General features: G+C 39.6%; 1 protein-coding gene across 2 annotated transcripts in view; it reads right to left on the bottom strand.

Moving 5' to 3' along the window:
• Positions 1-25,154, bottom strand: part of CDH8 (cadherin 8) — a 168,889-nt gene that overhangs the window by 135,385 nt on the left and 8,350 nt on the right. For both annotated transcript variants that reach the window (XM_068161604.1, XM_068161605.1), the window contains exons 2-3: positions 16,852-16,942; positions 16,496-16,758 (exon numbers count right to left, since the gene is read on the bottom strand). In XM_068161604.1, coding sequence (XP_068017705.1) covers positions 16,496-16,758; positions 16,852-16,933 — 345 coding nt within the window. In that variant the 5' untranslated portion in view covers positions 16,934-16,942. The remainder of the gene's footprint in view (positions 1-16,495; positions 16,759-16,851; positions 16,943-25,154) is intronic.

Below are 25,154 nucleotides of genomic sequence, written 5' to 3'. Positions count from 1 at the left end.
TTTAAGGACCAGGTTGGATGAGGCCTTGAGCAACCTGCTCTGGCAAAAGGTGTCCTGGCCATAGCAGGGGAGTTGGAACTACATAATCTTTTAAGTGCTTTCTAACCTAAACCAATCTTGGACAAAGTCGAAGTAAATGGAAAATTTATTTGTTGTTTACATCCTTCAAACTTCAGTTTCTTCATCAACATAAAGGAACAGAGAGAGAGCAAGAAAAATAAGTATGATGAAAAAAAGTTGGATATTGCTATAGCAGAAGTGCTGCCATTACGTTCTTGAACCTTTTGAAGGTGATTCTGAGAATAATGAAAAAATAATGTGCAAAGCAAACTGTTTTACAGGACAAAAAGATACAAACAAAAGAAAACGTCAAATATATTGAAGTTTGTGGAAGTTCATGTCAGGAGCGAAGCACAATACATCTGGAAATGCTGCATGGTGCCATTTGTGGATCAGCAGATAACACAGGTTCATGGAGAAGCTCTTTAGAAGGATGGCATTGCACATGTTCTGACACATGTGAGGATGTCACACCTCTGACTGTCCTGCCGAGAGCAACTCAAACACTCAATAATATTAAAAGTAGCTATACGCAGAATATACTGAAGTAGAGATCAAAAAACATTGACAGTAAATAAGGAATGCCAGAGGTCATCTCACCTGCAAAGACAAGAGTGTCACTGAGGACTACAAAATTTTATTTCCTAAGCAACTCTTAGGTCAATTAACTATCAAGTCCGTTTGAGGTCAATTATCTAGCGTTAACATGGACATCAGCAGATGGCTTCTTAGATTCACAAAGAGACTTAGAACTACAGCAGCAGCTTTAGGCAACTCTATCTAAAGTCTCTCTCTAGCTCTGAAACAACTCAATGCCTTTTTCCAGGTTTGTGCGAAAGCTGACAGCCGTCACTTTGCATATATTTCAGCCTTCCACGTCACTTGGATGTAAAAATAGACACACCCTCTCACAGTGGGCCTGATTTATAAAAGCACACAGCTAACTTTCAGAGAACACAGGAAATATACTGACAATTTCCTCATCCCACATTTTGTTCATATAATTAGGCAGGTATTTGAAAATCCTCTCGCCCAGGATCAGAATGTGAACAACCTCATCTCCCTCAGCCTCTCCTCATAGGGCTGTGCTCGAGACCTCTCCCCAGCCTCACTGCCCTTCTCTGGACACCTTCAAGTGTCTCAATATCCTTCTTAAATTGAGGAGCGCAGAACTGGACACAGTACTCAAGGTGTGGCCTAACCAGTGCTGATTACAGGGGCAGAATGACCTCCCTGCTTCTGCTGACCACACTATTTCATCCCTCTTTAATTCCATTCCTCTAGGCCATACCATTTCTCTTTATCCTTATTCTTCATTTTGCTTATTGATGTTTTGTGGGTTTGGGGTTTTTTTGTTAAAAGGGAAGAAATTTAAGAACAGACCCACTTCAGATTCTCAGGACACTTTTAATGAAGGCCATCTCTCTTCTAAAGGAGAAATAGCAGCCTGAGCTATTAGCCTAATGCAGGAAAGGATCTATGCTGACTTGGTGTTGGAGGTACTTTCTGCCTGGGCTGAAATTCCAAGCAGAGACCAGTGGTGTGAATTTGTTCTATCAGCAGACACATTCAACAGACAATCAAAACTAATAGCTAAGGCACCCCTCCACTGCTGATTTAACTCAGGTTAAAAACCTAACATTTGTATTGAGGGATTTGACTCTTTCTCTTTTTATTCTTCTAATCATACTTGCACCAGATTTAAAAAGCTATATCCCATTTTTAACAAATTTTCATGTCAGAATCATAGAAATGATTTGGTTGGAAAAGAGCTCTCAGATCACTGATTCCAACCATCAACCTAAGACCACCATGGTCATTAAATCATGTCCTGAAGTGCCATGTCCACACTTTTCTTTAACACCTCCAGGGATAGCAACTCCACCACCTCCCTGGGCAACCTGTTCCAATGCCTGACCACTCTTTAAGTATTTCCTAATATCAAACCTAAACCTCACCTGGAACAATTTCAGGCCATGGTAAATTAAGACAATATTTAAGAACCCACTGAGCAAATCATCTTAGAACTTAAGCGTGACAATAGGAAGAACTCAGTGGATATTTTCATGATAATGCAAAGTGGAATCACCTTAGCCCAAGAATGTAAAATAAAACAAATAAATTCAGACTTTAATTGCCTTGCTTCACATATGATAGACATGGAATAATCTAGCCAACTGGAAATGGAATTCAAAATATCCACAGTTTGGTCTTGGAGAATAAGCACAGTCGCACCACAAAACTCGTTATCACCAACACAAGGTAATATTTAACTTTGCAACTCATGTCAAGTCAAACTTGTAAACTACAACATGGGAAAACCCCACAGCATGTCTACTGAGACATCTAACATCTCCTTTGAAATAAGCACTGGGAAAATGGCACCTATCTTGCTGAGTTACACAGTGCTAGGATCCTGGCAAATTGTTTACAGCTGGAGAGTCGTATCAGCTTTCAGAATCATCTTTCTCTGGGTTCTGTATTCATGAGAGTCCTTGATACCAAAATGAGTGAAAATAGAAACAAAAGTGTTCAATTCCACAACAAAAACAGAGACTGAAAACTTTCATTGTAGGTCTAACATGTAGCAGCCCTGAAAGCATCTGGGCTGAAGCCTGTCTTGTCTGTATCTGTGATTCTGTATGTTTTTCCTTGTCTCCCACTGATTTATATCAGAAGGTTTGGAAGAAAACTGTTGAACAGTGTATTACAACCATGCTTATTTGGGTTTCTGTTGCTTTGTTGTGTGGGTTTGGGGTTTTTCCTTATACATTTATTTTGATCAATTTAGGAAGACAGAAGCTGCATCAAGATGTGGTTTTGAGTCTTAAGTGGGAAAAAGAAGAATTATTTGGAATGCTGGTATTTAAACAACGCATTAGGTGTATCTATATATACCCATACACTTAGAGACTAATAGGTATATTCCCCTGAAGTTCTGTATTAATCAAATGGAATACCCTGTAGTAGACTAGAGCACTAATAGAATAGCACTTCTGTTCACGTTGCTTTGTACAAGCTTATTTGAGTTCTAATTGAGTGGTGAAATTCTCTCTTTTAATGCCTAGGTCTATTTGAAGGTTAGCTTTTGGTCCCATGGAGATAAAGGAAAATGTGCCAACATTTGAGAGATTTGATTACCTGTATAAAATTATGCTTGCTCATTTTTACTAGGCAAGATACTCTTGGGTAAAGTTATATTAAAGAGGGAATAGAAATAGTGTACACCCAAAGAAAATATTTTCCAATTATGCTTCACAAGATGCAGAAAATATTACTTGTTAGAGAGGATTATGAATGAGATAATTACTGAGAGCCTAATGTACCTAAAGCTATAATAAGGAAGAGAGAAAAACATTAATAAGTGGTTATTGACTGTTCTTCCTGCTCTTTGCAATAAAAAGCCAGAACAGTACCAAGGACAAAGCTTTCCATGGTGATATGTTACGCACAAGAATACTTTTCCTACTTACATGGCCCATCATTAATTGCTATAAATGAAATCATATCAGCTTTTATATAACACCCCAAACAGCTCATGCCTCTCAAAGCAAGCCTGACAATAAGTTTTTTTCATATTAAGCATCAAATGAAAATTTAAAAGAGATTTAGAAATACCTAGAATAAATGTGTCCTCTTTCAAAGGCCTTCATTTCACACATTTCTGATGAGGAAGCTACATTTCCAAAGGAATCCAGACTGCTAGGTTGGTGAGCTACAGAATGACAGCTAAAGAATGTCTCATTATCACTTTTTGATTCTCCCACAAAATAAATAACTCCATTGTTTCTGAGGAGGCCTAGCAAAGAATATTTCAATTTCCACATACAGTATTTCAATGCAGGTGTGATCAATAGTGAAGATCACAAAAAAAAAGACTTTTCAAGTAGCTGTAGATCTTTTCCCACTACAAGGCAGCACTCAGCACCACATAAAAAATTACCTCTTGTGCATGTTAATTTGTTTGGGTTTGGTTTTGGTTTTTTTTCCCATTTAGGCTCAAAATACTGCAGCAGTAAGTGTGAAGGTACAGTCACTACAGGAAAGGTTACCAGTATCTCTAAAAGAATGGCAAAGGACATGAACATTGCAAGGGTCACTGCATATGAGAGGTAGCTGTATGAGTGCTGGGGCTTCCTTATGTCCTACAATTAATTCCAGACAAAGCAACAGTTTCACTAATGAAACACATGCCCTGCTCATTAACATTGTTCCTCTTCTTAATGTGAATCCTTTTAATATTACTAATAAGACTCTGGGGGGACCTTTACAGATGTCTTCCAATACCTGAAGGGAGCCTACAGGAAAGCTGGATATGGACTTTTCATAAGGGCTTCTAGCAAAAGGAGAAGGGGGGATGGTTTTAAGCTGAGGGAGAGTAGGTTCAGACTGGATCTTAGGAGGAAGTTTTTCAGTATGAAGGGCTGACCAGGGAAGTTGTGGAGATCTCTTCAGTGGGGATGAGGCCTTGAGCAGCCAAGTCTAGATGAGAGGTGACCCTGTCCATATTGGAGGAGGTTGGAGTAGATGATCTCTAGGTCCCTTCCAACCTAAGCCATTCTCTGATTCTACAATTCTCTTAGATACATGTACCAACATGTGCAAATGCACAACACACAGCCTCGGATTTCCTCTCAATGCAGTCATTGCTCTTTTTTTCATCACCCTGCCTCCACCGGACCCTGCATAAACTACATAAAGCTTTACATTAAATACATTAAGATAGACTTAATGTCCAGCATGTGTACTAACCAAACTTGCAAGGAATTTGACTTTTTGGATCTGAAGCAATTCAAAGTACCTGGAAGGCTGGAATGCTCAAAATTTTTTATCAACCCAAAGCAGTAGTGCAAAGCATCCAACATCATCAAGCAGAAATTCAGGCTCTGTAACAAAATGTATCATGGAGCATAATAATGGCAAGAGACTTATCAATTAAGTGGCTGAGAAAAGAATAAATTAATGATTTACTACTGGATTGTTGGTCTCCCTGAGAATTCTCAAACAAGTGATCCTGAGAGAATTCTTTTGATAGTGGCTCATGGGCACGATGAAACACACAAGTGCCTGAATCATGGTTATTAAAGCAGGAAGGTCAACAAGAAAAGTGTCTCATGAGGTTAGTTACTTTGTCCTACACCAGGAGACTCCCTTGTACTGTGGAGGTTCTCAGAGCTAAATACACAGTGGGCTATCAGATGAGTCAGTATTTTTTTCAGGCTGACAACCTCCCTTCCTGAACTTTCCTCTCACAAAGGCTCTACCACTGGAAACCAAACTTTAAGACAAGCCCCAGCTGCCTGCTTTTGAATGGGGAAAACATCTCTTATGTTTTCCAGTCTTGCTGCAATTTGCAGAATTTACAAATGCATTCCTGATTCTCCATGGGAGATGTCAGTTGGAATAAATACTGAGAGTTATACTATGGCACTTTTTCACCTTAAAAGTATGAAATACATTCCACAACAGATTAAAAGCACTGCAGTGAACCTGTTGTCTCAGAGTGGGCCTCCCTCCTGACTAATAGGGCAAAATTTTGCTTTACTAATCAGACTTTGTCTTGCAGAGAATTGTCTATTACAGTATTTGTGCAGAACAGTTACTGGCTCAAAACTGCAAATATTTATTTGCATATACATACTACTCAGTTCCTACTGCTCCTTTCCATATCAGTAATTGCAGGAACTAGCAGGTGGTCTGCTCAAGTGATAGAATTTAGATCAATTACAAAGTGATTAATTAATGGGATGATCAGTGCATTTGCCTTCTACATAGCAAGAGAAGTCTAACAGTGTTTGTCATTTCCTTTCTTTATTTTTTGAGGTCTGATAACTGCGCTGTGTCAAGCCTTATGTTCAATATATTTAAGTGCAGATATATTTGTTATCATATTAAGTTCCTAATTAATTGCATAGAACACATCTCTTACAGAATGTCACATGCACTTAAAAGTAGTCATAGAATCACAGAATGTCATAGAATAGAATAGCCATAGAATAGAATGTCATAGAATAGTCATAGAATCACAGAAATGTTTGGGTTGCAAAAGAGCTTTCATATCACTGATTCCAGCCACCAGCCTAAGACCACCATGGCCATTAAACCATGTCCCCAGGTGCCATATCCACACATTTGTTGGACACCTCCAGGGATGTTGACTCCACCCCCTCCCTGGGCAGCCTGTTCCAATGCCTGAGCACTCTCACAGCAAAGAAATTTTTCCTAAAGTCTAAACCTCTCCTGGCACAATTTTAGGCCATTTCCTCTCATTCTATCACCTGATACTAGGGAGAAGAGACTGACCCCCCCTCCTCAGTCTGACCTCCTTTCAGGTAGTTGTAGAGAGCAATGTGGTCTCCCCTCAATACCCTCTTTTCCAGACTAAACAATTCTGCTCCTCAGAAGACTTGTTCTCTAGACCCTTCATCAGCTTTGCCATCCTTTGTTTCTTAGGCTTCCCAACAGTATTCAGTTTTTACACCTTACAAACCCATTACAGGCTAGCAGGAGACAGCACTGACTATGGACATTAACAGAGAATCACGAAGCTTGTTCCCTGGCAATGGCAGGGATGTGAAACAATAGTGGACATGGAAAATTACTTCTCTGCCTACACTACCCTTCTGCATTTGTATTTTCTTCCTCAACCACAGTCTGCATATCCTATTTAGACAACGACAGCTTTGAAGCAGGAATTGTCTCCAGCTCAGGAGAATGGATCAAAACTTTACCTGAGGGTTCTTAATACAAATGGCAGCCCTAACAGCTTTCACTTTTATTCTTGCTTGCTGAAGCACTCATCATTTGCTGTGCTGCAGTTTATAAAAAGACATGTATGCTTTAAAAATGTGTAAAGTGTTAAAAAGATCCACACAAGAAACAAGTCCATGCTGAGATTGCCTTTAAAAAACTCTTCCATGGCTTCAATTTCAGTTCAATCTGTAAATCTTCTTGTGCCAAGTGAAATCCTGCTATATGCATTAAATGAAAAGTAGAAGTCCTTGCATATTTAGATCAGCACCTGCTCTCAGTTAATCAAATATTGTAACAGGTAGGTGGGATACACAACAAAATCATCATGACCCATTCATTAGCAGAAATAAACACTTTGGAAACGGTGTGCTGGCATTAAGTCTTGTTTCAGGTGATTTTGCATGAAGGAAGAAACAAACATTTTGCCTCTGGACATTGTATTTTCTTGTCTGTATAACAAGGCAACAATAGGAAATGCAAAGTATGCCAATACTCTACACTAAATGCTTTAGACTGCATAATAATTAGAGAGCAGGTTGCCTGCAAAACAGAGAATTTAAACTAGAAAAGGAGTGAAAAGGAACTAGCAAGCATATCAGTCATTGTATTTAGAAAACTTACTCTGGAAAAAAGCAACCATGGTGGATTTCCATTAAGCTTTCTGAATTGGCACTATCACATTCTGAGCCATTTGCATCATGCTTTAATATACAGGATCATCTTGCAGCAATTATGTTGCACACTACCCCAAATTAATTAAAAAAAATAAAAGAGCATTGTGTTTTGTTGGTGGTTTGTTGTGGCTCTTTTTTCCCCATTCAATTTAATATCCTGATTTTGTAGGTTGGGTGTATAACATGTCACAGCTCTTAATGATGCTTGTAGCTTGCTGACCTTAGAAAATAATGCAACAGAAGAGCTATGGTTTAGTTTAATTCTTCTGTCCTCTGTATTTCACGTCTGGATACCCACCACCAGTTCCACATATACTAAAATTCAGCTTTTCTCACTCAGTAACAATACCCCTACTGTATGTAAGCAGTTCTCTCAGCAAGGGAAAAAAAACAACAGATAATACAGCTTCTGGATTTAAACCAGAAGATTACTGGGGCTCTGCTAAGAAATCTCTTTTGCTGGTTCTACCTACAACTGGGCTTCTTGCCTCCAGTGATCCTCTCTGAGTCAGTCTTTTATTTCACTTCATTCCCCTTCATTGAGGAGATCTAACAGCAACGTGAAGCATATCAAGTTGAAACACAAACCCTCAGCTTTGCTTCTATTCACCAGGGGCTGGGTGCGTAACAGCTACTGAGCTCAGACCCTGAAACAAGAAAAAGGATTTCTTATGGCGCTCCTAATGATTCCTCCAGTTAATTCAGGAATGGCATTGATAGTCTCCAGGGAAAGCTACACTTACTTTTTCTTAGCTGCTGGCATGCCTGCTGTAAAATAAAAGCTCTGAAAGAAATTAAGGAAGGGGAATCTTTACACTAAGAATAAGTCCTCAGGAAAAAGGAAAGTTATATATTATCCTATATCACTACAGGTGTTCCTCAGGGAGCACTAAAAGGCTCCTCAGATGCATAAATATTTGCTTAAATATCTTCAGGAAAATTATCCACATTTATTTCAATGCCACACTTTGCTTTCAAGTAATGGTTATGTTTAAACACTGCCTAAAATACTCACTGCAATAAATTATCCCTGTAAAGAAGTTGACAGATTCACATCCAGATTGAATTAAAACCAGATTTAATTTGTCCAAAAACCAAACCAAACTGAAGGCCTTCAGCTGTGAAGTCCTTGGTCTGTTGTACAACCTTCTTTTAATTTCTTTCACTTCACTAAATTAGGAAAAAAACTACTTTTAAAACAGAACTTCCAAGAAACAAAATTTAGGCAAACACTTTCCCATTAGCTTCACATGCAAACTTACTTTTCTTGTGGTTACTGTGAATGTGTGTTTATGACATCTTAAAAGTACAGAGCTGACCGCCTGCTCAAAAGCCAGCCTTTCTCAGGTGCAATTCTGTTTATGAAGTATCAGCCACCTCAGGTCCAGGGCTCTTACTGGAAGCGTGCAGACACTAAATGAATTCATCTCAAGACATGTCTCATTTAAATGCAGAATTATTTTTAAGGTTTTCATTACATGAATCCTTGGCAAATTGAGGAACATCACATCAGGACCCGATCAGAATGGTCAAAAGGCAACAGGTTGGGCCACTTTTTTCGAGTCACCATTATCTACTAACTTCTCAGTGGCCTATGGAAAAAAACGTTTGTCAAGTTCACAAAGGACAAACTTTTAGGCAAGGAACACCATCACAATTGGCACTAATTGCTAGTTAAACTGACAACTGGAACTGAAGCATCCTGACAGCACCAGAGGTGGGCCCTACAGGTAGAAATTGAAAATCATTTACTAGAGCAATGTTGGAAATACTAAACGATCATAGGGCATCTGCAGAATATCGTCTGGAACGCTCCACTTCATTTTTCATACTGTCACTTCAGGATTTTGCATGTACACTTGGAAAACATTTCAATTAATTGTGAGAAAGAGCAAGTGTTTAGATCAATATATTGAAAAAAAAAGTACACAAGCATCCAATCCTTCACACACACACATAAAAAAAGGGCAATTAAAGAAAATCTCTCTGTTAGCTACTGTTTTTCAGAAGATGAGAAATCTTTGTGGCTTTAGAAAAATGACAAGGAGATTTAAGCAAAAAAAAATGTTGAAGTGGCATCAAGGGATCCAAATGCCTAAGCACACAGAATACAATCATGTCTACCACACACAGCATTGATTTTTTTTTAAGAAAAAAAAAAATTAACTCAAAAAACATTGACACAAAAAAAATAAAACCAACAAAAAAACCAAATCACAAACAAAACCACCAACCCCAAATCCTCCAAACAAAACAAACAAATAAAATCTAAAAACCAGAGAAACAAAAAACCCAACAAAACCCAAACAAAACATACCCAAACCCAACCCTATTCCAACTTTTGGAAGTTATTTAGAATTAGAATTAACCAGGTTGGAAAAGACCTTCAAGACCATCAAGTCCAACCTATCAACCAACACCACCTAATCAACTAAACTATGGCACTATGTGCCTCCCTCATCCAGTCTCAAACACCTCCAGGGACTGTGAATCCACCACCCACCTAGGCAGCACATTCCAGTGGAAAACCACTCTTTCTGTAAAGAATTTCTTCCTAACATCCAGCCTAAAAATGCCCTGGCACAGCTTGAGACTGTGTCCTCTTGTTCTGTTGGTGGTTGCCTGGGAGAACAGACCAACTCCCACCTGGCTCCAACCTCCCTTCAGGTAGTTATACACAGCAATAAGTATCACAGTATCGCTAAGGTTGGAAGAGACCTCGAGGATCATCGAGTCCAACCTGTCACCACAGACCTCATGACTAGACCATGGCACCCTCTCAGCCTCCTCTTCTTCAAGATAAGCAACCCCAGCTCCCTCTGCCTCTCCACATGTAGCTGGTACTTCAACCCCCCCACCAGCTTTGTTGCTCTTCTCTGGATATGTTCCAGCACTATTGTGCACTTAGTGTCTATGCAGTCTAAAACCTAAGGTGCAAATCACCCCACTGAGCTGTTCCAACTTCCATACAGAAAACATCCAGCTCAGGTGGTGTGTGGTATTGTGCAGGTTGACCCTTTATTATGCAAAATTTATAATTACCTTGACATGGTAATACATTCCTTTAAGTGCTTTCCATGCTGGTAAGTGACACATTCTTACTTTAATAGTGTGAGGCAGAAATAGAGGAAGCATCTCAGGAAATGCCTTATTGAAGTTATTACCAGTCCGGTTGTATTAGCTGACGTCCAAGTGTTTCACATAGTGACTCTACTTAAATTGTGTTTGTATCATGCTCACAGACTGGAGGTGAGTGAGCATGAAAGAGCTCAGCCTCACACAGTGAAGGCTCCAAAAATGAGCTTTTAGAATCTGAAGCTATGTCTTGTCAGTCAACTCTAAGAGAGATCTGTAGAAAGATGTTTATACTGTATTAGTAGACACTGTTGACTCACTTCAGTCAAACTATCTTTGTTTAATGTATATATTTCAAGAAGAAATGCGTTGGATCTTAACATTTAAAGAGAAACAAATGAAATTTGTGCAGACTCAGGAATATTTGTTTAAAACCCACTGCTTTTATCAGGCTTCTATAAAATATTCTATACAATATTTATTGTCTTTGCAGTAACATTTAATTAAGAGTGTTTCTCAGAACTATGTATGCTCCTGCTTACTAAGCTGATTGGGACCATGTAAATGGGAGCATTCTGTCAAGGATAGAGTCATCTCTTCTCCTTCAGAAGGACAGAGTCATCTCTTCTTCAAAAGCACACAAAGGCAGGGGGAATTAGTATTTTCCATAAAGAATACAGTAGCAAAAATTAAATGATACATTTCAGCTTCTGGGAGTTTATTAAACATAAGTAGGAAAATAAGTGTATAATTATGACTGCAAAACAACAACAAAAAAATCTAGGGCTCAGAAAGCAATGTTGACTTTGCAACATTTCAGATATTGAATATTTTATGGCATGCATTTAAATCATAGACAGCAAAACATATAAGTGTTTATTAGGAGGAAAAAGGAATCTGTGTAGTACGGGGTTCTGATTTCTGCTGCTCTGTAAAACCTCTAAAAAATGCATGAATGTGGGACCATGTCATACCCTGTGAAACCTTTGCTGAGACTATACTACACCCATCCCTGAAGATACTCAAGGTGAGGCTCCACAGGGCAACCTGGTCTAGTCGAGGATGCCCCTGCTTACTGCAGAGAGGGTTGGACTAGATGACCTCTGGAGGCCCCTTCCAACCCAGTCCACTCTATGATTCTATGATACATCACAACTGTTTTCTCCATTAAGAGAAACAGCATGTAATTCATTCCTAAAGTAACAAGAACCTGGTTTGCAACACCTGAGTACCCCAGTATTTTCAGGTAGCCATTGGAATCATAAACTCAATGCAGGAATAAAAAGGAAAACATATGGAAAGAACTTGTTTAATTAAAATCTTGTTTACGTTGCATATATGTATCCCTTGTACTTCAACAGAACTATTCATAATCTTAAACAAATAAGACTTTACCATTTCCTTGTTAAGAGATAAAATGTATGTTGGCAATGAAATCAAAGATTGCATAAAGCATGTATAATGTAGAACATACAGCTTGAAGCTATTTATAAGTGCTCTCTGCATTTCCAGGTTCGGTTTTTACAGTAGCGCAGCCTGAAGCACTTAACTGTGAAAACATAATGCCTCTTTACTGCTCCTCCTACAGGAAAATTATTTCTCCTCTAAAGGCCTGTACCTAAGCCCCATACATCAAGGGAAAAATCTCCATTGCTTCAAAATGCAAAAGCTGCCTAGCTCCCTCATCCTACGAGCCATACAAAAAACCCCTGCGTTTAACACGGTCATAAGACACGTATCGTGGAAGTCAGAAGCAAAGAAGAAAAACTCCACGGTCACAGATGAAAAAGGTCTACCTGAGACTCCACTGCACTATAGAGTTGGCCTGGCCACATTATTTCTGTATCTCATTCATGTTCTGGTTTGTTTCCACCTCTGTCCAAGTGTTTCAGAGCAACTCTTGGAGTTAGCACAGCTCTTCTACCCACCACATGCCACAGATGCGGCGTAGCAGCTGGTGCAGGTGATGCAAGCGCTAGTCTGCCCTGGCCCACTCATTTTACAAATCTCTCATCACAGAGGCTGTGTGTAAAATATGCAATACATACTGCAAGCCTGGAAATAGGTTAATTTCAAAAAGGCTTGAGAAGGCTCTGGGAGAAACCAGAGAGTACAGCCAGAGGAGGGCTGTCACTGAAACAGCACACATCTGACTGACCATAACATGGTCATTTGTGTCTGGACACAACTGCTGATTCGTTTAGGAGCAAGACAGGGAATATAAAAACAAACTACCCCCAGAGCAAACCAGAAAACCCCTTCATTCCCTCTTTTGTTCTCTCCGTGCATTTTACTCACAAACGGTTGACACATGAACTATCCCAGGTTCCTTGATTAAAAATGTAAACCAGGGATATCCCATTTAAAACATCTCAGATAACACACGTTCCATAAACCAGAAGCTACAGTGGTATACCCCAAACCTAGTTTCCTAATGCTTTTTAACTCTATTATCTATGTCATTGAGAATTCGGTGGCTGTCTCCTGTGGCATTTGCTACACCACAGATTTCACAGCACATCTGCCATGGTGCTGTAAATGCATGCAGAGGAGACTCCGAAAATGCAGCACTGTACATCAAGTAAAAGTTCTATCTAACTAATCAAGCCCCCAGGGACAGCATGCAGTGCTACAAGACATATCACTCTACACTTGAATGAGGTTGTCAGCCACTGGGAGGCCTGCAAACCGCTGACAGCAATATGCAGGATACGGAGCCTTCTGCAGCAGAATCAGTAGCTGCGCAAAGCATGTGGCTGCATCTTGGATGAAGCAAAAACCCCTTAAACAATGAAGTATGAAACAGTATTTGTAACAGCATTGCTATGAACAGAACTCATTTGAAGTATGGCACATGAATGTGAAACAGGTTACTTTGTAGCTTTCTCAAAATGCATGGATATATTCATGCATCAAATCCTAGAACTGTTTTGCTTGGAAAAGACCTCTAAGATCATCAAGTCCAACTGTCAACCTAAGACCATCATGGCCATTAAACCATATCCCAAAGCGTCCCCACATTTCATGAACACCTCCAGAGATGGTGACTCCATCCCCTCTCTGGGCAGCCTGTTCCAATGTCTGATCACTCTTTCAGTAAAGTTTTTTTTTTCCTAATATTCAATCCAGTTAGTTGCTTCCTTTTGAAGCAGCTAACAGTCAGCTCAGTTTGTTTCAAGATTATACTAATGCTTCAAACATGTAGAAAATATCTACAAGCTGCATCTGTGTCCAGGAAATGCAGCAATAGGTGGCATACATGGTTGGCATCACTCTCTCCACAGTATTAAGCCTCTCAACATTAACTCACTCTATCACATTTTACAAAGTGCCCTTCATTCAAAGTCCTTCAAATAAAATAACATCAAGGTAAGTCACAGGGCAGAAAAATAGTTGATAAAGCAAGTCACAGAACGAAGGAGATACTCTAAGTGAGCAAATCCTTTGGCAAAGGGCAAAACTACAAGGTTGGAGGAAGAGCTTAAATAGGAAAAAGAGATGAAGAGGAGCTAGGAAAGTGCAAGCCTACTATGAGTTGTGAAAAAGAGGTTATTTTTAAATTGCAACGGATAAGAAACCAAAGAGGGTGACAGAGGAGAAACCATAGCCCAGCTAAAGAGAGAAGTAGAGCATTTTGTTTGTGACATTCTGTACACCTTTAGCTTTTGGGCAGAAGGATTGCCGTGAACTATAATTGGGAGAATTGCTACTTTACAAACAGGAAGGATTAAGAACAACTCTGAAAAATGCAGAGTGCCTCTGTTCCCACTGGCTACAGCAGGCTATGAAAGCACCTATAGTGCTCATAAACTTTAGGAAAGAAAAACAGGTTAGAAATAGGGATGATTTTTCTGCAGTGGTAAAAAATACAGACAAGAATTACAAGAATATTTTAAACCATTTTCATGAATAAAACAAGGACTTCTCCCTATGGGAGCCAATTTCACTTTTTGCTCATTTCCATCTATATCATGCAGTGTTTTAATTATGCAGTAGACTCAACAAATAGATTGTCACAGCATTTTAGAGTAGCTAATTCTTTGAAAATGCCAGCTGAAGATGGGATAATATCTTTATTGGTTTGGCTTAGTTTAACCCACCCACTTCTAGTCACTAATGACTTCAACAACTCAGAATATTATATCTGCCAAACCCCCCTAATATTGTAGAAGTATTAAGACTTGGAAATCAAGGTGCTACAAAGTACCAACGTGGGATTCTCCCCAGCTACTCAAAAGCAACTCAAAACCATTTGAAAAGCTTGACCAAAACATTCCAAAAAGAATGGGTTGGATAACATATTGGAAGATCTGAAATAAGCATATTAGTGTCTCTCTGAAAATGAATTATGTTACTAACAGAAAACCAGATGAGAACAGATATATACTAGCTGATACAAATATAAACACAGTGCTCAGAAATCACTGGATATAAAGCTTGCTACACCTTCTGAACCTAAATTTTGACAGAAAAGTGGCTACACTAGGGAAAATTTAAGAATGCACTTGATCTGTGTTCTCTTCAAGAATAGAACTAGCTATGGCCAGTTCCTATACTATATCCTCTTTGTTTACCCTGAGAATTTCCCAAATTATTATGAAATCAACTGATATCCATAATTTATGTTCTCTAGATTTTATTTTCCCCTCAATTTCAGTTGCCAGGTGATCTGACAATCATGTACCTGGTTATTTAAAGGGAACTGAACTTTAGTGGCTTTTACAACTGCTGACCATAGGCCAAATATGCATTTAGGATCAGCTAATTATTCTCTAAGAATACTTTAAAAGGTAATTCATTCCTGATGAATGCAGATGGCCCATGATCTCTATTTAGAAAATGTACAAGGCTGGGGGTAATACACTGAGCAACAGAATGAGCTAATGCATGGCAACAGTCAAAGGCTTAAAAGCAACAGGCAAGCTGGCACACAGGAAAACAGGAGAATATTCCTTGTGTTATCTTCCTGAGTTTGGAAGAAAATGATAAAATCTGTGACAATGATGTTATTTCGTGTATGTGCAAATCAGGACACCCCCCAACCCCCAAAGCACTACCTTGTAATTCGCTGTATATACTACACTCCTGGTTTGGTTTGGTTCTGTTGGGCATTTTAATTTGGTTTTAAGATTCTGTGATTTCCCTTCTGCCTGAAAATCTGCAGCTAGCTTTTAAAGGCATAGCCTGAAACTATCACAGATTCTTGGGGCATAAGTAACTTCTGTCTAATCAGGCTAGAGACAGAAAATTACCTATAGGTGTAGCAACCTTTTTGAATGAATGAATGAATAGGAACATACCTTGAATGAATAGGAACATAGTACAAAAGGCTACTTGGTACTTCAGCTGACAGAGGTGAAGAGTGGTGATCAGCAACACCAAAGAAAGGATGTGTACATGCTTGTGCATTTTTTGTCAAATGGAGTATGTATAATTTTGTTGTAAATATCAAGCTAGCTAGCCAGGAAACCATACCCTTATAATGAGGTAGAATCACAGAATCAGCCAGGTTGGAAAAGACCTCCAAGATCATCAAGTCCAACTGATCACCCAACCCTAACTAATCAACGAGACTATGGCACTAAGTGCCTCACCCAGCCTTTTCTTGAACACCTCCAGGGACGCTGACCCCACCACCTCCCTGGGCAGCCCATTCCAATGGGCAATCTCTCTTGCTGGGAAGAACTTCTTTCTAAGATCAAGCCTAAACTTCCCCCTGCACAGCCTGAGACTGTGTCCTCTAAAATCCTTCCGCAGGTACACATAAAGCTTTTAAATCAGGTACACATAAAAGCGTATGAGAGTAGAATTTCAGAATAACAGAGCACATCAGATATGAATTTCTTAGAAGAACCCAGCTGAGTGAAGATCTTCAAATGCTATACATTGACATATTCAGAGAGAAAAAAACCAACAAACAAATCTTGCCTTACCCGGCCAACGAGAATTGGTTCAGGTCCAGAAAATTCTTCCAATACAAACATTTGATTCCAAACCCAGCCTCTCTTAGAACGGTTCAAAACTCTTTGTTCTTCAGTTAGCCTTTTTAGTCCTGAACTGGATCCACTTGGTAGCACTTGAGATTGATTCATTGGAGCCGTATAAATGGAAGGAAGGACAGTAATCCATAATATTACTAATGGAGTCCACGTATCCATAAGCATGTCCGTCAGTCTTTCTGGCATTGTACCACAAGCTATGCAAATCACCACAAAAATGAAATTATTATTTTGCTTTCCTCCAGACTGTAGCAATCCAATGCATCATGTAGCACAGAACATTTACTTACAGCTCCTCCATGTGTTTACAACACAGTCAAGGTAAAAACAGCTTAGACTATAAAAACATGATCCATTGAGTTTTCCAGTCATTAAAGATTCCTGGATGGGGAAGAAGAAAATAAATACATAAATAAATGGTTACATCAGTGGCTAAAGGGCTTAGAAAGCATTCTGAGAGACCTTATTTACTTTTATATAAACAAGCCACATTAGGTTTTAAAGTTGTAGTACATCATATTAGTGAATACAAAATGGGTTAAATAAATGAATTAAGTATTCTGTGGATTCCTTCATTGTCTGAAATAGTGAAAGAGGACCCAGATAAATGAGTACACACAGTGAGGAAAAGAGTTTCCTTGCAGTCTACCTTAGGGGCTGAAGAAACTCCTGGCTGTCTTGCTAGTCTGTACCTTTCATGTAGTCAACTATAAATACTTAGCATGTCAAATAATAAAAGTCAAATGAGATGATGTTGTTGCATGCATTCTTGCTCTCCTCCACCAGAAGTCAAAAATAAATTGCTTCTCGTAAGCATCTGAGGCTCCAGCAATACATTCTCATTTCAGTCATTATCTAGCTGCAGCAGCCCTGCTAAGTTCACTGGGAAATCCATGATACCCAAAACAGGCCTTAAGTAAGCTCATTTATGCACATCTGCACTACACCACTCTCAGTGTGTCTCTCACTTTCAGAGAAAAGACAGAGTCAGATTTTATTTCAAAGACATTTTCCCTGATGGACACTTGGGAGCATTTTGTCTTTCTTTCCCCATCCAGCCTTTCAAGTATTAGAAGGCCACATCAGGTTTCATCTCAGGCTAAATATTCCTTGAAAAGGACAAGCAAATTAATACAGTAGGGCTTGCTAATGTCACACTGATTGGCAAACCCTGACATGCATCCATGGAAGGCTTAGAAAGATAGATGGGACAAGGCTCAGGGAGCAGGGCTGCATTACAGCTGCTCTAATGAGGCTGGAGTTACGTAAAAAGATTCCCAATATATTTTCTTGGACTCATAACCAAACAATCTCATGAGAAATCACTATGTAGAAGGTAGGTACAAATGTCTACTTGTAAGCTTACACAAGAATGATCAGAGGACTGGCAGCCCTGCCATATGAAGAAACACTGAGAGAACGGGGTTTGTTCCACCCTGAAAGGAGAAGGCTTGGGGGAGACTTTATTACCATGTACCAGTACAGAAAGGGTGGCTACCAGGAGGATGTAGACTCCCTTTTTACAAGGAGTCCCATGGAAGAGACAAGGGACAAGTTACTCCTGGGCAGACTCCCATTCAGCTCCAAGGGAAATTTTTTTCCCCATGAGAACAGTCAGCCACTGGAATCATCTCCCAAGGGAAGCAGTGGATTCCTCTACAGCAGACAGTTTTAAGACAGTTGGACAGGGTGCTGGACCATGTAATTTCAACTCCACTATCACCTAGATAAGGTGGACCAGAGGATCCTTGGGGTCCCTTCCAACTTGGCATTCTGTGAGTGTGTGACTCTGTGTCTTAATCTGGCTTTTTCCACTTTCAAATGGGTTCCTGGTGCTACATGTCTGAACTCTTGGGGCTTCAGGGTTTTCTTTTCAGAGGGGTGCCTGGGATTGTTGGGGCATTTTTAGGTTCATGTACATTCATAGAAGAAAACATCTGAAAACATGAATAAGACCAGCAAAAACCAGTTGTTATTTTAAAAGCAAACAATGTAAAAAAGCAATCTTTTTTTCCCCCTATTTTTTTAAACTCCAGTAATTGCCAAAGCAACTGTGAAATCTGTTGCTTGAAAATCTTAAACTGTGAGAAACTTGTCTTGTTAAAAGGGGAGCCGAGCTGTTATCAACCTAAAACTCAATATCTCAAGTAGCATGCAAGAATGGTAAGCTAATAGTGCAGTGCTTTGACAATGCATCAAGAATGAGGTGAAGATCCATTACAGAAGGAACTGGGTGGCTGAGAAACGTTGTTTAAGCCTCATTGCCGACTGAGATAGAAAGAAAGATATCAGAGAAAACACTAAGATCTTGCAAAGAAACTTTGGGGAAAACGTGTGGGAAGCAAGAAGCCTTCAATCTCTTGGTGTTCTCGCAGTCCCAGAAAAGGGAAAAGAACGAGGAGCAAACTGACTGTCAGGTCACCCTCTGAAAACCCTCTTCAGTCCAGGGAATTAAAGGGAGGTTACTGCTGCTGCTTTCTAGCCCATGTTAAAATGATGGTGGTGGAAGGTATCAAAAGAGAGAAACAGCCAGACTTTCAATGAAAGCAGTTAAGTGTGTCTGAGATCCTTGTGGGGGTGTGTGTGACAGAGCTTTCTGAATTCTTCAGTTGAAACACAGGAGAAATAGAACCACTGTAAAACAGAGTAATAGACATCATCTTCAAACAATAGCCAGGATTAAACTGAAAAGTAGGGGCATAACCTGAAAACCTGACTTGAGGGTCTTTTTCTCTAGCTGAGCTTTCTTTTTATATATATACAAAATTATTTTTGACCCAGACAGAGGCCCACCAGAAGCAGAATAGTATGCTGCACCTTTTTCCAAGAAAGCCTTAAAAAAAAAGCCCAAGTGGACCATGACAGAATTTCTTACTCCTCCAGTACACACTGGTATAGTTCTTCTCACTCAGAGGACTAAATAGGAGTAAAATAAAGCACCTCTTTTCATATTCAAGCATGGTTTTGAAAACAATTCTTAATTAATCTACACAGACTGCCTTCTAAAAGAGATGAAATAAGTGAGATAAAATGCTATGATGCTCACAGAAACATTTTTGTTTGAAGAAAGAACAGGATATTTGTTTTTCAGACTGCCACTCTGAATCCTTGGCAAGCATTAAGTTCATTTCAGTACATCCCTCCTCAGGTCCTCCCCCAGACTTACTGCCTGTTACTCTTCATTTACTCCAATCAAATTTAGGTCCTATCTACTACCACTAGCGCATAACATTCACTGTGACTGGACCATCCTCACAGTAGCTCTTTATTCAGCAATACCTTAAGGCAAAGAAGAGTCAAAAGCACACCAAAAATATTAGTAACACAAGTACCCTGTCATTAAACCTAGCTCATTTAAATAAGTACAGTTAGACCAGCTCAACCAGCACAAAACTGTGAGATCCACCAAGTACTGGCACAAAAGTCAGGCAAGTGTTAGGCAGGACAGGCTGAAGAAAAAAACTGCTGGAGCTTTTGCATCAGTGCACTGCTGAGAAATATCATCAGGGCATAGAGCTGGATAAACTTCTCTACAGTTCAACTTTGAGCTTTATTTGAGAAACAGACTCTCATTTGGGATTCACTGCTCTATCAGTGAATCGTGGCATTTACTTTCTGCAATGCGTGGAGATTGTGCTGTCCCCAAAATTCATCAAAAATTTGGAAATTAAATTTCTTCTCCGTTCCTGGGAGCCAAACACCACATATGTAGTTGGGAGCAGATGGGAGGCACTATTAAATATTTGGCCCTGCAATTTTAGTCTAGAATAATACAGTGGAAAAGGAAAAAAAATGGAAAATGGAAAAGGAAAAAATGGAAAAAGAAAAAATGGAAAAGGAAAAAATGGAAAAGGAAAAAATGGAAAAGGAAAAAATGGAAAAGGAAAAAATGGAAAAGGAAAAAATGGAAAAGGAAAAAATGGAAAAGGAAAAAATGGAAAAGGAAAAAATGGAAAAGGAAAAAATAATGGAAAAGGAAAAAATGGAAAAGGAAAAAATGGAAAAGGAGAAAAAGCCTGTTAGTTAAATCATAATCCTCTAGATTAGATATGTAGAAGGAGCTGATATGGCTGCTGAGTCAAGCTGTTATGGCCACATTAAAAAGCCAAATGTAAGGGGAGATCTGGCAGTGAATGAAGACAGCAAGTGAGGCAGAGCAGCGTTTTCTTTCCTTATATTACACCAGGGTCTAAAGAAGTGGTGAGTATGGAATGGCAGCAAAAATTATTACAGTGAAGATAAAAATACCTTTTGTTAAGCAAAAAGGACAAGCACAAGTGCCTTGAAGAGTGTATTCCTACCCTCATAAAGATTTTGTTAAAGTTGATAAAAGCATAATTTTTTCTTTGAGTTTCCACATATTCAAATGGCCTTGGGGCCTTTTCTTCAACACAACTTCACTGTTCTTCGAAGCAGTTTCCTTGGATGGAGTACGATACAAACAACTACAGAAAACTCTAATCCAGCAAAAGCTGTTTACAAAACAGCTTTGGTTCCTCATTCACCCCTGAGAGGGGAAAGTGATAGCTGAAATACAAATAATTTCCTTAATGTAACAAATAGACAAAAGAGAATGTGACACTCTGTCAGGATACCAGGAGTTCACATAACTCTTATGTGTCAGAAACATAGAACTGTATTCAGAAATTTGGTTCTCCATGCACGACCTACAGAGAACTACAGCTAAAGCTGAGAGGTTTCTTCTCCACTTACTGTATGTGCTGATATAGTTTTAGAAAAATATTACTCTGTTAATCATAGAATGGCTTAGGTTGGAAGGGACCTTAGAGATCATCTACTCCAATCCCCCTGCCATGGGCAAGGAGGCCTCTCAACTATACTCGGCTGCACAAGGCTTCATCCAACCTGGCCTTGAATGCTCCCAGGGAAAAGGTGTCCACAACCTCACTGGGAAACCCTTTCCAGAGTCTCACCACCTTCATACTGAAGAACTTCTTCCTAAGATCCAGTCCAAACCTACTCTACCTCAGCTTCAAACCATTCTACCTTGTCCTATTGCTATGCACCCTTATGAAAGTCCCTCTCCAGCCTTCCTGTAGGATCCCTTCAGGTGTTGGAAGGCAGCTCTAAGGCCCCCCCACCCCCCAAGTCGTGTTCTCTAGCCCGAAGCATGCCAGCTCCCTCAGCGTATCCTTACTGGAAAGGTGCTTGAGCCCTTGGATCATCTTTGTGGCCTCCAACATCTCTGTGTCCTCTTATGCTGGGGATACAAGAACTGGATGCAATATTCGAGGTGGGGTCTCACCAGAGCAGACTAAAGGGCCAGAATCACCTCTTGACCTGCTGGCCACACTCCTCTTGATGCAGCCTGGGATACGATTTGCCTTCTGGGCTTCATGAGTGCACAGCCAGCTTATGCTGAGCTTCTCATGAATCAATACACCCATGTCTCTTTTTTTCAGAGCATCTTGGAGCACTGCTTGTCCAGGTCTAAGCCACAGAGTGCATAGGTTTCATAAAGTACAACACAGAAAGTGAACGCAACAAAGCAGAATTTGATCACCTAACACTGGAACATAACTAGCATAGCCATTTCAGAAATTAACGCAATATACACTGCAACCTCTTTTGGAACCAATATCTCTGGAGGCAACTTTGTGAGTTAACTCTCTGCCTAAAGTTAGAGGCATAGATGACAGCAAACAGCTACAGTTGGTACACTAACCGATAGCAGCAGGGGAAAGGTTTATGGTGGCTGGCATCTCTGACGTAAGTAATTGCACTGCAATTATTTAAGACTCATCGTGTAGCTTTAAAAGGTGAACATTGGAATACGGCAGATTCGTTAAAAAGATTAATAAAGTTAATAAAAGTAGGTTAAAATATAAAATTCTTATTGAAAAAGAAGTAAAGTAAGATCATAAAAAGCTTTAAAAAAAAAAATCAATTGATTTTTAGGTTTCAAACCAGAGAATATCTGCTGGGTCAGGTACACCACTTTATTACAAGGCTAGTGCACTGACTTACATCATCATCTTAGTTTAAAAGATTGTAGAGCCTCTCATGTTTCTTCACATAAGACATATGGAGAATTGCCTTAAGCATTGCAACAAAGCTTTTTCCTTCATTTCATCCTGCATTTACCTTCTCATTCTTCGTGATGATATGCAACAGCTAAGCCCTTTGACCTCACTATTTCATCAGGGTGGATTTTATCACTTCCTAATCAACTGTTATTACTATTAAAAAGCAAATTAAGTACTGATTTATTAAAGTAAGTTACACTAGAGATGTCCAACAGAATTTGGTGAACTTGGCCTAAAGCAGGTAGTTTGGGTGGTTTGTTTGGTTTTTTGGTAGAATTTTCAGAATCTTTTCTATTTTGTACATTAAATGACCCCTTCAGCATGCAAACTGCCACAACACGAGGAGGTAAACAATACACAAAGGCAATGGAGTTGTAGCAAAAATGGTTTAGATGTCTTTATGCATAATCTCCCCTCAGATGTTCATTTAATGTAAGCAAGTCCGCATTACAATATGAGCAGCCTCGAATAACTGATTCATTAACTGACCGCCCAGAATTCCAGCGAGTGCTGTGTGACAGCAGGCAGATCTGTGCAACCTGCATATTTCCTTTGGACCCTCAAAACTCCACCTGACCTACCTGGGCTTTTGTGTCCAGGAGGAGGAGTTTAATTCAATTTCTGCCAGAAATAAGGAACTTTATTCCTGCAAAACAGAGCCATGGGCAGTAATTTTAATATAGGTTGGGAGCATAAAATAGGAAGGTTAATCAAGCGTCCTTGACAAAAATTTACATCTTGTGACTTCTTTTATCTGAAATTCATTAACCAACACTAGAGTTTCTCTTTACACTATCACAGGTTTCTCGCAGCTCAGGATCTGGTATTGGATTTCCCCTGTCAAGAGATCTGCAAACTCGGGATCCATTTTGACAGCCTATACACAGCTGTAGGTATTATGTTTACATTTTAGTGTTTCCTTTGTTAACATCCAGGCAGATTCCTTCTTATTGTTCAAATTACTACCTTTTATCTTTATGACTATTATTTTCCTCCTCACTTTGGGCCATTTCTCTCCTCCCTGGGTTTTTGTGTCCACAGTAGCTAAAGTACCTCCTGGGGAATTTTTCTTTTTTGCTTGGTTTTGGGTTTGGTTTTGTTCTAGTTTGTTGGCGGAGTGTTTTGCTTCACACTGCTCTTCCTGTTCCTTAAGCTCTTTTAGGTTTACTTTTACTACTGCAAGTATTGGCTCCACTGCCACTTATGCTTCCTAGTTTCATTTCTCAAGGATTCAGACAGGGTGCTTTTCCATCAATAGCAGCAACATGATGCAAAGCCTTCCCACCGTGGGAAGCACAATTATCTTTCCTTCATTGATCCTCTTCTGGCAGCACAATAGAGGTCTAAGTTTTCAACAGTAAAACCATGAGTCCTTAGCATTCCTTAGCCTCACTTGTAGGAATAATTCATAAGGGAAGTGTGGTAAGGGTTTTAATTTGCCATTAAAGCAGAAGAAACCCAAAGTCCATCAGAAGAGAACTATCAAGACACCATAACCAACAATCATGCCATCCCTGCCCGTATAACTTTGCTACAACCTCATTGTTTCAGCACATACCCATTATATTGTACCTGAGCTAGATTTTAAATTACCTTGGCTAAGGCAGCATGCTCATGTTTCTGCTGCACAGGAATGAGTACTGCTTCCCATAAATTATAACAATTATTCTTCAGCGGATTAGTCATTTGCGTAAAGATTACTCACATACCTAAAAAAAAAATTAAATTACTGTAAGAGAAGAGGGACTGAGGCTGTAACCAGACACGCTACCATGGCAGTAGCTAGGATCATGCTTACAGTGCCCACTGCTAAGTGCCACTTGCATGCCCTGGCTAGACTGCACTGCCTCTTATCTGCCAGCAGAACTGTGCGTGGAGTCACTCCCTAACCCAGATCTGTCAAAATGATCTTGTTAACTTAAACGCTTTTAATAGTAAGGTGTTTTTAAAACCAAATCATTTTGACAGAGCTGGGTTAGGCCACTGCTCATGCTATTCTTCCACCAAGAGCAATCTGAATTTAAAAGGTTCTTGTGCTGCCCCCGCAACGTGCCAACTGCATGCTTCCAAGAATTCTTCTCCATTCCCATTCCTCTCTTCACTGCAGTTCACTATCCTAGCAGTGGTGGTATTTCCAAGGCAACACCACAAACCATATCAGTGAAATGTAGTTTTAAACAAATGGCACCAAAACTGTTTCAAGAAATCTTTCCCTTCAAGTTTATAACCCAGAGAATTGCACTGACTCAGTTTACAGCACGGCTGCACAAAGCAGTTGCATCAGCACAACTAAAGAGACCATAAACTACAGGACAGCCGCACCAAGTTTTGGAAATAGCCATGCTGCCAAACAGCAGATGAAGTTTCACTATCTGCTTTAGAGAGCAGTCAGGCAAACAGTTGAATCAACAAAATTGAGTGGAGGATAACTTCTGGAAAAGAGAACAAGCAATTAGGAACAGTGAAACTACTTAAATAAAACTCTGATGGACTCCTAGTAGATAAAGATGGCAATCTGATGCAGCTCTGTTGATGGACGCTGGCAG

The sequence above is a fragment of the Melanerpes formicivorus genome, unplaced genomic scaffold (assembly GCF_026170545.1).
Source record: "Melanerpes formicivorus ecotype bairdi unplaced genomic scaffold, bMelFor1.0.p_v2 SCAF_59, whole genome shotgun sequence".
Taxonomy (NCBI): domain Eukaryota; kingdom Metazoa; phylum Chordata; class Aves; order Piciformes; family Picidae; genus Melanerpes; species Melanerpes formicivorus.
This window is presented reverse-complemented; position numbering and strand designations above follow the sequence as displayed.